This window comes from Daphnia pulex, chromosome 12, assembly GCF_021134715.1.
Source record: "Daphnia pulex isolate KAP4 chromosome 12, ASM2113471v1".
Taxonomy (NCBI): domain Eukaryota; kingdom Metazoa; phylum Arthropoda; class Branchiopoda; order Diplostraca; family Daphniidae; genus Daphnia; species Daphnia pulex.
Genome location: NC_060028.1, coordinates 10,458,797 through 10,473,467, shown reverse-complemented (window position 1 = coordinate 10,473,467; position 14,671 = coordinate 10,458,797). Strand labels below are relative to the sequence as shown.

At 38.5% G+C, this 14,671-nt stretch overlaps 1 protein-coding gene and 1 long non-coding RNA gene across 6 annotated transcripts; both read left to right on the top strand.

The window, feature by feature from the left end:
* Positions 1 to 4,721: 4,721 nt before the first annotated feature.
* Positions 4,722 to 7,678, top strand: LOC124208547. 2 transcript variants are annotated; one of them, XR_006880504.1, is made up of 4 exons: positions 4,722 to 4,769; positions 5,531 to 5,713; positions 5,787 to 5,940; positions 7,105 to 7,678. It is a non-coding gene; the product is annotated as an uncharacterized LOC124208547 (long non-coding RNA). The 2 variants fall into 2 exon arrangements; XR_006880505.1 differs by lacking the exon at positions 7,105 to 7,678 and adding an exon at positions 6,213 to 6,959.
* A 1,141-nt stretch (positions 7,679 to 8,819) lies between these two features.
* On the top strand, positions 8,820 to 14,211 carry LOC124208545 (cohesin subunit SA-1-like). Of its 4 annotated transcripts, none has more exons than XR_006880502.1 (17): positions 8,826 to 8,977; positions 9,145 to 9,269; positions 9,337 to 9,521; positions 9,582 to 9,793; positions 9,872 to 10,045; positions 10,122 to 10,326; positions 10,390 to 10,838; positions 10,899 to 11,201; positions 11,258 to 11,476; positions 11,566 to 11,748; positions 11,814 to 12,026; positions 12,094 to 12,255; positions 12,314 to 12,499; positions 12,562 to 13,035; positions 13,128 to 13,494; positions 13,840 to 13,973; positions 14,047 to 14,211. XR_006880502.1 is itself a non-coding variant. In XM_046606362.1 (16 exons), exons 2-16 carry the CDS (start codon positions 9,160 to 9,162, stop codon positions 13,905 to 13,907), a joined length of 3,510 nt encoding a protein of 1,169 aa, XP_046462318.1. In that variant the 5' UTR covers positions 8,820 to 8,977; positions 9,132 to 9,159; the 3' UTR covers positions 13,908 to 14,211. The 4 variants fall into 4 exon arrangements, 1 of the variants encoding a protein (XP_046462318.1); XR_006880501.1 differs by having other exon boundaries at positions 9,134 to 9,269; XR_006880503.1 differs by lacking the exon at positions 8,826 to 8,977 and adding an exon at positions 9,038 to 9,065 and having other exon boundaries at positions 9,132 to 9,269.
* Positions 14,212 to 14,671: the final 460 nt, after the last annotated feature.

Here is a 14,671-nt window from a genome sequence, read left to right as displayed (position 1 = left end):
TGAACGCGTCCCGACAACCGCCAATCGGGCGGAAACGCGCATCGCAATAAAGGTATAGAGAGTATAGTGAGATTACAAATACACATGTGTGTAAGACGACTCTTTCATCTGTACAGAACTTGTGACACACATATATTAATACAAGAGCTAGGCATCGCGGGACCGTGATGTTCCGCATAGTAACCGGGCGCATGACCCCAAAAACATTTTCTTTTTTTTTTCTTATTTTTAAGAAAATCTAAATTTTTATAGCCTCGAGTGTTTGTGCTGCTGCTGGATTAATCAGCCATAGTACAGCAGAAAATTTCAAGTTTTTGGGGAATGTGTGTAATTTTCGCGTGATTGGTAATTGTTAAGTTCATCGAGCTTTTGAAGTTGATCAACTTGACGTAATCCCATAATAGGAAAAAGAACCGGTTGTAACATATTCTTAAATTAGGTTATACAGAGCGCGTTACTTACAGAAAAGACAACAACTTGACTCTGGTGTGGTGCCGTCATTCCTTATTATACAAGAACGAACGGGGCGTGAATTTCTTACAACCGAAAAAAGGAATAAATATGTTAAAAAAAAAAAAGATGAAAGCGAGATTGGGCTTATTATTATAAAAAAGCAGACGACCAACACATTGGGTTTATATGTACACTAGCCTTTTTATTTCTTTCTTCTTGGTCTACTCTGCTGTGTGACATGCGCGCGTGCTTATTCATCGAAGAAGACGGAATGGTGCGGGAATCACGTTAGATGAGGAAACTGCTGCTGGGCGGGAGTCTATATTATCTTGTCTTGCATTTCCTTTCAGCAAACACACACACACACACGTGATGTGTGTGTGTGTACACATATTCTCTCTTGGTTGGGGTTTCGTAGTTCAGCTCGTCTTCTCTCTCAATCTTCTTTGTCTTGATTCTTCTCTTCCTTTTTCTAATCACACTCCATTTCCTGTCGTTCTTCTTCCGCTCACCGGGATCGGCATCACGCGGCTTCCGATATCGTCGCTCCAGGCGACATCCCAGCTGTGCTAAACACTTTCCCGTCGGTAGTATAATGCACATCAGAGTCTCGGATTCCGCGCTTTGACTCTCCGCCAGGGAAGAGATCTTATCTGGTTCTATCCATTATGTATAAAAGCGGATGACGCTCCGCCGTATTACTACATCCAACGACGGAATATCACACGTCCCCAAAAAAAAAACAGTTTTGTCGTCCGAGTCGCAGACGGTTGATGTTATACACCGGAAGAAACATCAACATTTGCATTAGAAAGACGTCACCAGCAACGTTTCCGGTTATTTGATTTCTTTTCTTCTTGAAATATTAAATAAAACTTTTTGGGTTGTCTATAGTAGAGCTGGTCTAATATTTTACGTTTGTTGTTGTATTGTCGACGATGTTATTAAAATAAGATTTTTTGGAAAATGAAACGAAGAGGGCAGAAATGCATCCAGGCATACGTAAGCAAAGGAGTGAGAGGAATAGATAGCGCCCAGTTTCGATCTATAGAGACTCTTGTGAGCGGAATAAACGAACAGAAAATCATCCGGAAGAAAAAGAAATAGACGCTAAAGAATATAGCCCCTTCTTCCAAAAAACCCCTTTTCTATAGACATATACTTTCAATCGAACGGTTTAACGGATCGACTGATGAAAGGCGGCAGCGGCAGCGGCAAACTTGCGAATCCCATCAGCGTTCATGTGTGTCTGTCAATCCTTTTTGCCGGCCTCACACACAGAGCGGAACGGACCATCAGCTCTCAACATTTACGAGTTTCCTGTTGGATCGGCTTGTGTAAGGTTAAAATGAATTTGCACAATATCTAACAAACATCGCGTGAAATATATACAACAAACATCAGGAAAAAAAGGTACCGAAATCTCTCTAGCACGTGACAACTATGGGAGCTGAGATCCTTCGAATTCGATTAAACTTGAAAGGACTCGATAACACTTTGAGTCTTAAGAGTTTATAGATGATATGAGCTGACGTAGTGATGACTTGTACAGTAGGCCTATACACAAGTATTTGACGCAAAATATCTGCTGCAAAAGGAATTGAATAGAGAAAAAGGGCGGCGCCGCGGTAGACGGAAAAAAGAGTCGGAGGGATCCATCGCGGAGTCGGTCATGCGACGTACTCCAATTCGATCATCGACCGCCGATAGATGGAGCAGGACCTTGGTGGTCGTGATGAGGCAGCAGCCTCGCATGTCGTGCAAGATTTCCAGTTGGCAGGCCACATCACCAGCGACCATCCATGCAGAGCGTATAGTACATCCATCCGCGCATTCAACCCCCACAATATTTTAGGCATTTCTTATTATATTCTATAAGATAGATTTCTTTTATTATTATTATTTCTCTTTATCTTGAGATTCCTGCTGCCCGCCGAGTTTGACTTGATGGATACATTCGGTCATCATGCATCACGCCGTTCATCTTCCGGCGGATCGATCCTCAATCAAGGCTCTCTAGTTTCCTTCCGGTTGCCTTCATTCCGAAAAAAAAGACATAGGCCTTTTTTTCTTTTTCTATTGACGTTGTATATAGTCCGGGGGGATAATATGCTATGGAAGATAAAGTGAAACGAAAAAAAGAAGCTTCGCTGTGTGTATAAGGACAAAAGGACGCGGAAATATCGGGATCGCAGCAGCTACACACACACAGGCTGAAATCACGCTGGTGGGAGCTTTGTGATGGGACGAAAGTATTATATCGACTTGTTCATAGAAATGCTCATTATCAACAGCTGAGAGCTGTGTGCTGATGCTCAACGTCGTCGTGACATTATATGTTATCACGCGATGTTCCTTTTTTGGCTCGTCGTCCCGCCTACCACCTGATCTCACGCTCCAGCTTTCATCTAATCGCATCCCGGTTAAATGCCGAGTTGCCGACCATCGATCGCCAACATTTTCTTATCATTTTATTTTTTTAAAAAAAGATAAAAAAAAGTATATAGATCATATAATTGAAGTTGTCCAACGAGTCTTGTCTGCCCGCTGGCTGCTGCCGGCCTTCTCTTAATCTCGGCTGGTTCTCAAATCCAACAAATGGCGGATCGAACAACATGATGAAAGGAAAAACTCTATTTCATAGATTTCCAACCGTATAAATCTTCCCCGAAGAAAATCAACATATAAAAAGAGATGAAGGGGACACACTCAATCCGTTCGCCAATATAAAAAAAGATGGACTTGTGTGTCTGCACGCCCTTTTCCCGTTCATCGTCTTTTTTCGGGCGGTCGGTCGGGCGGGGTTTTTTACTTTAGCGGTCACAAAGCTGCTGCCTCCAGGGATGTGTCGACTCTTCCTCATTTGGAGCTTGGCAATACACATTTATAAGCCGATCTTCTTCCTCCCCTTTCTTCTTCCCCCCCTTCCATCTCTTTGGCTATACGATCCGCCATCCCACTAATAATGTTCAATCACATATACCTATAACGCCTAAAGTATAGATGCTCTGCTCTATACTATACGATCTATATAGTACGTACACGTTGTCATCAGTAGAGAGAGAGTCTCTATAGCTCAGTAAATCTCGTCCGTATTATATATATAAGAAACCTTCCAGCGTCAACTTATCGACAAAACATACTTACATCGATTTGGCACTTAGTTTGTCAACCAAATACATTAGAAACAAAAGGAAAATGAACGATAAAACAACAACAAGGCAATGTATAAGCTGCTGTCGGTTATATAAGTCAGAGCATTTTCCTTCTACAGTATGTACTATCTTTCCGGGGCTAATTAGTGTTTCCCCCTTTTCCTTTGATCAATTCCGGTTGTTTAAAATGCCTTTTTTTTCTCTGGCCGTTTTTGCATAAATGTTTGATGTACTACTGTGACTATAATTCAATAAAGAAACATCATATATATGCTCAAATCCAAGCTAAGGAAACTATACTAATATACGGAAGAAGCTTGGTATAGGTTGGCATAGCAACTTTGCAAAAATGATCTCTACTTGTCCATCCCTAGCTCTTTCCTATTTCTCTCTACTTAGACGAAAAGCAGATTTTCAAAAGCTTCCATCAGCAGAACAGCATTAGCGAACCGACCGTTCCAGCTCTCCAGCTGATTAACTTCAATCGTCTCCATAACAGTTTGTAAAGTTTTCACAATCCAATCAATTACGAATTTGTATTTGGCGTTGTGACTTGTGAGTTTTGGAAAATGGACACGTATAGGGCGAACTGATCGTCGAATAGTTGTACCAACATTAATCGAATCCGCATTGCAAATGGAAAGCTATCATAAAAAACAATCGCTTATAATTTGACAATTAAAATCGATAAAAATAGAGGGGCGGTATTGGGTTAATCGTTAGGCGTAGAACTTTAAGACACCGTATTTTCATTACTATTCTCTCAAAGTGAACAACACTGCCAGGTGCATCTCACCTAAAACTTAAATTAGATCAAATAAAATATTATATTTTTCAAATTTCTAGTCTTGTAGAGCCATCTAGCGGGACTTGTTTAAAAATAAGAATTTGTAATTTTTAATAGAAAATAGTTGGATGGAAATAAATCATCACTATTTCAGTTTAAAGCAATATAAAATAAAAGCAATTATTTAAACCTAAACAGCATTAAATTTATTTGGTAAAAGATTTATATGTGCGCACTGCGCATGCCTGTCAAGCGGCTTCAAACTTCATAAATTGGCAATGCTGGGGATCACGACAGTTCGTCTGTAGTATTTGTTTTCATAATGGTGGTCACGAATATCACGATTTGTCGGATTTGCCTATTACTCCAGCGTGGTAAAAGTGGTAAAAGTTTAACTAATTAATAAAATAGTTTTATTGTAATTCTAGCTCGCACTTGGCAAAAGAGACCGTTTGCCGGTTCGCGTAATTTTGTTTAGTCTCTCGATTGCCTAATCGCAATATGTTGTCTATGGGTATATCCCGTCACCTTTACCGCCTTTACGTTGCTAAAAGTTAAATCAAAGGAGTAAAATCAATGCCCTGGGTTATCAATTTACATAGCCATCGCCTCACTGAACTTTCAGATTCAGTATCTCCATGCTGCTAACTGCAACAAAGAAAACTTTCTCTAAAAGGTGGATCTTCATCAAACTGGTAAAGCCAATGTTACACAGTACCAAACACAGCAACAAATTTAGGCTGTCGAGTGCGGTTTGCAAATATTGAAATTATGCTTCTAAATAATCCAGCAGCAAAATAACCATGAACTTGACCAAAAGTAATCACATCAGGAACAGCCGTAGCTAGATAAAACATTTCACCAGAAATCACAGGATTTTTCAAGCCCTATTCTACATGTGATTATTAAACTAACAACAATTTTGCATTGGGACACCAGACAGTTTCGACGTTGACAACGAAAACTGGGTTATTTTTGCTATAATATAATGTTTTGGTGTTAGGATACGATTCCAATCATTTTAGACTTTTTCGTAAGTAGGCCTACAAGTTCAAATCATTGCCTGTAATAGGAAAAAATATTACGATTCTTACTTTTATATTAGTGATATATCGAATTTTTAAATGTTTCGCAGGTTTATTCTCGGACGATCCGTCGGAACGGAGGACATAAACCATCAAATCGCATCTGACATCAAACTGGAAGTGATTTGTCCACTGAAAGGAACTAGAATGAAAGGCGACAAAAGAGCGAATAATAACTTGATGAACGCGATCCAAGCGACGTCCAATAGATGAAGGGATTCCAATCCAATTCAGTAAGACAAATTTGAAATTCCATCCATCATTGTCGCTCTGTGAGTGTTGACATTTTCTCTTCTGTGATGATAGATTTTATTTTCTGCAATTCTTCAGCATCGCCGGGATGATTGTGACATGTAATACCACTGACGGTGCCATCTGCATCGCCCTGCTTTCAATAAAGCGATATTGCTTCGGAGTTCGGACCTAGATTGTATTTGTGAACAGCTCACGACATTAAAAGGTAAGACAACTATTCAATCTCTTGCGTTTTTTTCTGAATATTTTCCATGTCCCGCGATCAAGCCACTTATTTTACACTCCCGAATCAACCTTTCTTCCCCCAAATTTCTTTTCGCATTAAGTAAAATAAGAAATAGGAACAAGGTATTGTACTTTGTAAGATGGGCAACAGGATGTAAATTCAAATATTTCTTCGTGTGAAGAACGATACTGTATATATGATAAACTTAATTGGAAAGCAACTATTAAATAACGTGTCATGTTTAATATTAGCGGCGATTAGCGGAACACATCTTAGATTCATGATCCAATATGGTGAGTTTACCGTTAACCACATATTCTGCTAGCCTTAATTTGGGGGCTGTTTGTTGGGCTGTTTGCCTCATTTGATAATCTGACCTAATCTGACGAAGAATATTGGATAATTTAGCCAAAACCCCTAATAAGCAACTAAAATAACCCTCTTGCTCAACTTAACATTAAAATATGCATTTAATTAATTGAATTAAAGAATTAAAAAATAAAAAATAACAAACTTTTCACAATTCAATTTTACATAATACCCCCAAATTTTGCTTAGAGTTTTCCCAATTCATCCTTGATGAAGACACCACCGAATGTTGTTATACTATCAATTGCAATTAGAATTTAACGAAGTAAAAACCGGCATTTAAATATACGTTTGGCTAATTTATTTGCTTAAAAGTTTGTCTTTGGGCACGCAAACTGTCATCACTGTAAAATAAAATGGGCGTACCCCTTTTTGGTTAAAATCAATCTTTATTTTGTAGTGCGGGTGGAATAAATAAACTTTTAGATTAAAATGTCTCGAGTTCTCATCAAATTAACAAGTTAAAGGAAAGGAATAAATTTAGACAAAAAAAAAAGCAGTTTTTCACATTTAGTTTAGACACGCTAATCTGCATTCGTTGAGCGTGTGGAAATTGTTGCTATTTCCATGACATCCACCGTAGACAAAAGACTTGCACGACCTGCTGGATGGATCGTAATAATATCGATCCCAATACATTTTGCAGTGTCCTACATATACTGGAAGGAAACATCCGCTGGCAGCACGTGAAACTCGGTTCTCTGCATGTGAAAATATATTTCATTTTCATTAATTGATGCAATCTACGAGATACTAATTATTTATTTCAATTAGGTAAATTTGAAGGAACTTACGTGGTGCGGCCGAGACCAAAGAAGCGATGCACGCCACCAAGACGAAGAAGAATAGTGATCTAATAGCCAGCATTTTAAGTAAGATTCTATTCGCTGATTTTCTCGCTGTTGTGTTCCGTTAATCGACTGGTGTGGAAATGAGACGAATGCCGGTGGTTTATAAGGCCGCTCGATTCGTTGATCTCTGCTGCTGTTGCTTTGATCGACGCTTGCCGACAGCTCACCAATAAGGAGAAGAAGAGAAAGTGACGACGGCGAATAAGAGAAGAAAAACGACAGCGGATAAAGTCTGGAGGAAAAGGAACGACCTTGATCACGCTGACGTCATGCGGACAAACTCAATTTCATAAATGGAATTTTTGAATGCATATCTGCAGGCTCCTGAACAATCCTACCTTAATGTAAGCGAGCTTAGTTCAGTAAAGTAGTAACCTATATATTGTCGAACGGTCTGATCATTCCGGTTTACGAAATAATTAAGAGACCCACGAAACTTTATTTTTCTGTGTTAACTCGTCATATTTCTGATCGAACTATAGACCGCAACGAAAACGTGATTTTAGCCACGTTTTTTTTTTTTTTTTATCTTGGCTAGTTCTCTATAAGTAATTGGCGGGGTTATTCCCCTCAGTTGTTCTAGTTCTAAATTTGGGAGCAAAGTTTCTCACTTTCAGGGGAAATCTGTTGACGTCAGTTACAGTCCGCAACAACGAGTGCAAAAATCGTGTTGGGAAATCCCGGTATATCCCTGGAAACCCACAGTATACGTATTAAAAGAATAGCAAGTAGGTGGTAAAAAAAAAATAATTTCCATTGGATTTTCCTTTTTTTTTTGGCAAGTTCATCAATCTCTTGTAGACATGGCTGGGGATTTTTGGTACACATTTTAGAGTGCAACGGGGGATTTTTTTGGCCCTGTTATCACTTCGTTTGTAAAATTTAAAAATACCCGTGTGGCTTGTTGAAAAAAGTGAAAATTAAATAAAAGAAACCTCATTTGATGGCCGCACTCTCTAGTCAAGACACGAGAGGTGTTGGCGATTTTCATGATAGACGGTCTTTATAGTAATTGGACGCTTAACAGAAAGGAAGATGAGATAAGAAGTGAGATTAGGTGAAGCAAGGAATCAAACACTCGTCATTTTGGTGATCTGGGATACTATTGTACTAGCGGTAGTTATATCTGGTTAAATCCGATGCGGTATTAAACGAGTCGTAATATCTTCTTTTCCTACATTCCTATCTAAACAACATTGTCCTCCTAAAACTGGAAATCAACAGCATCCAAATTTCGTACCTTCACAGCAAACCTAAATTTATTTTTAGACAAAAATCAGAAAAACATTCAAAGCAAGCAGGTTGGTCCTTAAACTCGCGCCTCAGCAAGGGATCGGATTGATACATTTTCCGTAGGCTATATTCCGTTGGGCAGCGCCATCTTAAAAATCTTGCCGTTGAAATTGGACCCTTCTAATTCAATTAACTGGTAGTCTGGTACCATTGATATGGGGTAATTTACAACAACATCAAAATAGAAAACTATTTTATTATTTGTGTATGTATTTTCTATTAAATAATCAGAGAAAATCAATAGCGAGAACAGTACTGGTTTCAGCCTGGCCTGAATTTACAATGAAAATCAAGTAGCAGATGACTCACGTGCATGTTCTCAGCCTCTCTGGGTCTCTGCCGGTCTGCCCTCTCATGATTGGATTTGAATCATTGCTCTGATGAAGCCGGTCTCTAAAGCACGTTCTAACACTCAAACAAAAAGCTAGCTTTCAGTTTGTTGCTGTGTTATTTCATGATCGACGGTTATTTTCCAAGGAAAATATTATAAATAACAGAACAAAGTAAGTCACCTCTGTATCAGTTAACCACCTTATTTCTTAAAAAACCTATGAATGCACTAGGCCAATTGTGTGTTGTGACCAAACAATAGTACATTACATACTATAACATTATCCATAAATTTTTAAAATTAAATGATTCATTATAATGTTATAGAGTAATTACTCAGCCTAAAGAACTAGAAATGCAACGTAGAAGAGGGAAAAAAGTAAAGATGGACAATCCTCTCGAGGATTTTGAACCACCATCCACTTCTTATTTAGATGAGCAGCAAACTCCAATGGATCAGCAAAGGTTTGAAATCTTTCTAAACATTGTTAAGTGAAATTCTAACTTCATTGAAATGCAATAATTCATTCAGTGAAAAATGTGAAAATGTACACCCACATTATGATTTCGATACACCTTCCAAAATGGACCATGATAAAAATAGTGTCCCTGTGCAGCAGAATTTGAATGTTCTCAGTTCAAACCAGGCTTTAAATACCACAGTCCCAACTCTTTCTGTTGGGCATGGACAGACACCTGAAAGTGCTCGTGGCCAAAGTATAAATCTCTTTTGACCTTTTGTTGTATTTTAACGTAATTTTTAAATGCTTTTTATAGCTTCAGTTACTCCTACTGGGAAGAAGGCCCCTGCAGTTACTGCAAATTCTCAGAAATTAGTATCTAGCCCAGAAGGTACTCCCACATCCACACGTCCTTCTCTTCGACGTAGAGGACGGTCAAAGAAACATTCAGAGACGGAACATGTTGCTAATGTTGAAGATGAAAGCGATTTATTTAGTATTATCAGGAATGGCAAAAGCTCCTTACAGGTATTGAAGTACTCAATTCCTCAACTGTAAAAATGTTTCCTAAAATTCAAACTTCAAACATTTTATTGCCGATTGCAGCACATTGTAGATGAATGGATTGAGCAGTACAAGGCTGACCGTGACTCAGGGTTGAACGCTATAATGCAGTTCTTCATTAGTGCTTCAGGATGCAACGGGAAAATACCATCTAAAATACCAAGTAGCATGGATCATGCCGCAGTTATCCGCGATATGACAAAAAAGTTTGATGAGGTATAATAGTTTTGATTAATTTGGGTAGCAAATGGAGATTTAACTGTGTAGTATAAATAATAAACTTGTACTTTAGGATAGTGGAGAATATCCGTTGGTCATGTCTGGACCACAATGGAGAAAATTTCGAAGCAACTTCTGCGACTTCGTACACACACTCGTGAAGCAGTGCCAATATTCCATAATTTATGAACAATACCTGATGGATAACGTTATTTCACTTCTTACTGGTCTTTCTGATTCACAAGTCCGAGCGTTTCGTCATACTGCCACCTTAGCTGGTAAAATTATTTTCCTTATTCTTTATTTTTCTTCTTCACAAATTTTAAAGGTATTTGTTTTAGTTATGAAATTAATGACTGCCCTGGTTGATGTGGCTCTGACTGTGTCGGTTCATCTTGACAACACGTCTCGTCAGTATGAAGTTGAGCGTCGGAAAACACAGGATAAACGAGCCAGTGATCGCCTTGAAGGATTGCTTGCCAAACACGAAGAACTTGAAGAAAACATGCATGACATTAAAAACATGTTGACTTACTTATTCAAGTCGGTGTTTGTCCATCGTTACCGAGATATCGTTCCCGATATTCGAGCCATTTGTATGACGGAAATAGGCATTTGGATGAAACGGTTTCCCCAAAATTTTCTTGATGATTCTAACCTGAAGTATATTGGGTGGAATTTGTACGACAAAGTTGCCGATGTTCGTTTAAAATGTCTTCAAGCTCTCCAACCGCTGTATGCTTCACAAGAGCTTAAAGAAAAACTGGAACTTTTTACCAGCAAATTTAAGGTGAATAAAGTACACAATTTTTGCTTAGTCAACTAACAATACTTTAAATATTATATTTAGGATCGTGTCGTTTCGATGACGCTAGACAAAGACTATGATGTTTCAGTCCAAGCTGTTCGTTTGGTTATCACTATGCAGAAGTATCACCAAGAAATGTTATCAGACAAGGATTGTGAGTCAGTTTACGAGTTGGTGTTCTCTTCTCATCGAGCCCTTGCACAAGCTGCCGGCGAATTCCTTAAAGAGCGACTATTCACACTTAATGCTACCAGTCATCCAGCTCCACGTACTCTCCGTGGCAAAAAGAGACTACCTAACACACCTCTCATTCGTGATTTGGTTCAATTTTTCATTGAATCTGAGGTGAAATCCAATCAAATAACAATTCAAATAAATTATTAAACACAAATACTTAATAGTTGCATGAACACGGAGCATATTTGATCGACTCCTTAATCGACTCAAATGAAATGATGAAAGACTGGGAGTGCATGACGGATTTGTTAATTGAAGAACCTGGGCCAGACGAAGAGCCTTTGGACGATCAGCAGGAAACAGCTTTGATCGAGTTGATGACATGCTGCATTAAACAAGTTGCGACTGGAGAACCACCTGCAGGTCGAGGGTCTATGAGAAAGGTAACCGATTAATTATTTTTAATGTGCTTATCATGTAAACATACAACATGTAGTAGTGGAGGTTTTCATATAAATTATTATTATTACAGATTCCTACCGTCAAAGAAACCAGACAAACCCAAGGTCACCGTGTACGACTTACTGAACATTTCATACCAACTCTTCCTCTGTTACTCGGGAAATATATGACTGATCCCGAACAAGTTGCAAACCTCTTGTCAATCCCTCAATACCTTAATATGGAAATCTATACTACCTCACGTCAAGAGAAGGTGAGTTCGTTTAATTTATGATATTGTTTACAAAAGGCTGAGATACTTAACTTCTCAAATTACAGAGTCTAGATTCGTTATTGCGCTTGATCCAGAATATAGTAGAAAGACACACCACAACAGAAGTGCTGGAAGGCTGCGCTAAAGCGTTGAAATTTCTTTGTGATGAAGATTACGCCATATCTTCTCGATGTGATTTAACAAGGAACACTTTAATTGATCATCTCGTTAAGAAATGCGAACAAGATTATGAAAATTATGTGACACTGATTGCTGGCGTAAGAATTTATTTAGTTTGCAAATTTTTTTTTCACGTCTTACATACTAATTTGTGTGTTTTTATAGGACGAAGAGCCCAACAAAGATGCGGTGTTTACGCTGGTATTGGGTTTGAAAAAAATTGCCTTATTCTCGTCACATCACAATCTTGGGACCTGGAATTTGTGGGATTCTCTGTTTGCCGCAATTCAAGAAACTATAAACCTAAATCGGAAAATGCCACTTGAAGTATCTAGTGATTTTCTTGGTTTTATTTCCTCAAAATAATATGCAATAAATTTTTTAGGCTATAAAATATTGCATTTCAGCTTGCCATTCTGCTGTTTTATGGGAGCTTCTGCAATTCAAAAACTGTTCTGGACAAGGAACGTCTGCCGCTCAACAACAGAAACAATTAAGAGATCATTTGGACGCCTACATGTCTTTGATGACTGAGCTAATCACTTCGAACGTTGCTGATTTTAGAGAAGAGGTTGGTATTGTTAGTGTAAAAATTCTTGTCATTTCACGCGTATTTATAATTTTGTTTTTTAGGCATACGTGTCTGTAGGGGATTTGCTTATATGTTTTAGCAAGCGTCTAAAAGACAATCCTCAGTTAAAACCGCTTGTTTACGAGCCTGATCGTGACCTACAACAAATTCTGGAAAACTTCATTCAGACTTATGTGTTTGTTGAAGAAGAAGAAGAAGATGTAGACGACGAAGGCGACGAACATAAAAAAATTGAAAAGTTGCACAATCGCCGGAACTATTTATCGGTTTTCTGCAAACTCGTGGCTTGCAACGTCTTGCCTGTAAAAGCTGCGGCAGGTGTTATTAGACACTATGTCAAGTATTACGATGATTACGGTGACATCATTAAGACATTATTGGGAAAAACTCGAAACATCAACAAAATTACCAGTGCAAAAACTATGGTTCTTAGTCTCTCATTGTTGTTTCACGATCTGACAAGGGATGGTGGAAGTCGTATTGATCGGCAGTCAGAAGAATTTCTTAGTGTCAAGGTATCAAACAAATTTAAACTTTACTGACAGCATTACTTTTCACGCGAATATTTGTAATGAAATAATAATAATTGTAATAAATTTGTCCGTAGGAATTGGCCAAAAAATTTGCCATGTCATTTGGACTCGATATGGTGAAAAATCGCGAAGCTATCACCGCCCTTCATAGAGATGGAATTATTTTTGCCACAAATCCACTCGAGAATCCAAATAATCCAATTGGCCCTCCTCCTAATTTAGGGTTTCTTGAAATTTGTGGCGAGTTTTCAAACAAACTGCTAAAACAAGACAAAAAGGTGGTTTTACAGTTTTTGGACCGAATGCTGACCATGGGAAGGCTTTCACCTCGTCGAGAATGGGAACCTCTCTTGTTCTACCGGAATTCCTTGGTTCATGGCGAAACTGATCCACCTCCGCATTCTGTCAGGAGCGCTAACAGACGACGTCGTCGCGATACAGGTATTTTATGGAATTTCTTAGAAGCTTTCTCTTGTGCATAATGGCAATTTCCAATTAACCTTCGTTCTATCATGTACAATTTTCAGTTTGTATTTTCTAAATTGTCGATAGAGTTGGCGTAATTACTTACGTTGTCGTCATATTCTTTGTAGTTTTGTTCCGTTCCTAAGGTTCATTACCTTAATGTTAATGTGGAACAAATGCTTTTTTCACTTAATTGCCATCCTTATAAACCCTACAACAGAACCTATATGATGAATATTTTCATAGTTGACCGTTGCGTCTCATCTGTTTGTGGTAACCGCATGTAATTGATTTACTGACGAGATTACAATTTGTTCGCAGGTGGAGACGACGGTGAAATCGCTGATAACGATGATGTATCAGATCAGGATTTTGCCGAGTGCGGGTAATATTACCCGGTTTGACTTCAGCATTTGAGTCTTAATGAATGAAGTGAATTCAAAGTAACATAACATGTACGTGTAAAAGTTTCATTTCATTTTTTGATAAATTTCCAGTGTTAACGCATCTTATTTGCGATGAATCTAGGAAATGTTAGTTTTTATTAACGTTTGGTGAGGTGCTTTGTTATTTATCCTTTTGGCTACTGAACTGCGACACGTAAATTTCCATTTTAACAATGGATCCTGCTGTTAGATGACGTACGATCGCACTTGTTGGATTCTCTAGGATAAATAAACACAGTTAACAGTTGTGACGGTTGTGAATTGATTTCTGTCTCGTTTGTCTGCTAAATTAAAAAACAAACAAAACATGTTCATTCAAAAAGAAAGATTTATCACAGATTAGGTAAAGTGCAGAATGACAGGAATAAAGCTAAAAGGGTGATACAGGTGATTATTAAAACAATCAGATGCCCAGTCCCTAGTGTGAGGATCACATGTGCCCGGAACTTGCTGTTGTTGTGAGACAGGGTAGTGTGGAAAGGATTTTTCATCCTCACCATCCGTTGTGATTGATCTTACATTTGCTGTTGCCTTGTAGTATGTAGCCTAGTAGAAGGCCACAGTGAATAGAAACACATTCTGAATAACGGCAGGTTTACCTTACCAACTAGGTGTTTTTCCTTTCAGCAATCCACTGTCCAAGCACTGTTGCCTAGGTGCTGAAACGTCGGGAATCACTTGCAGACAAGGTACATGAACGGATATAA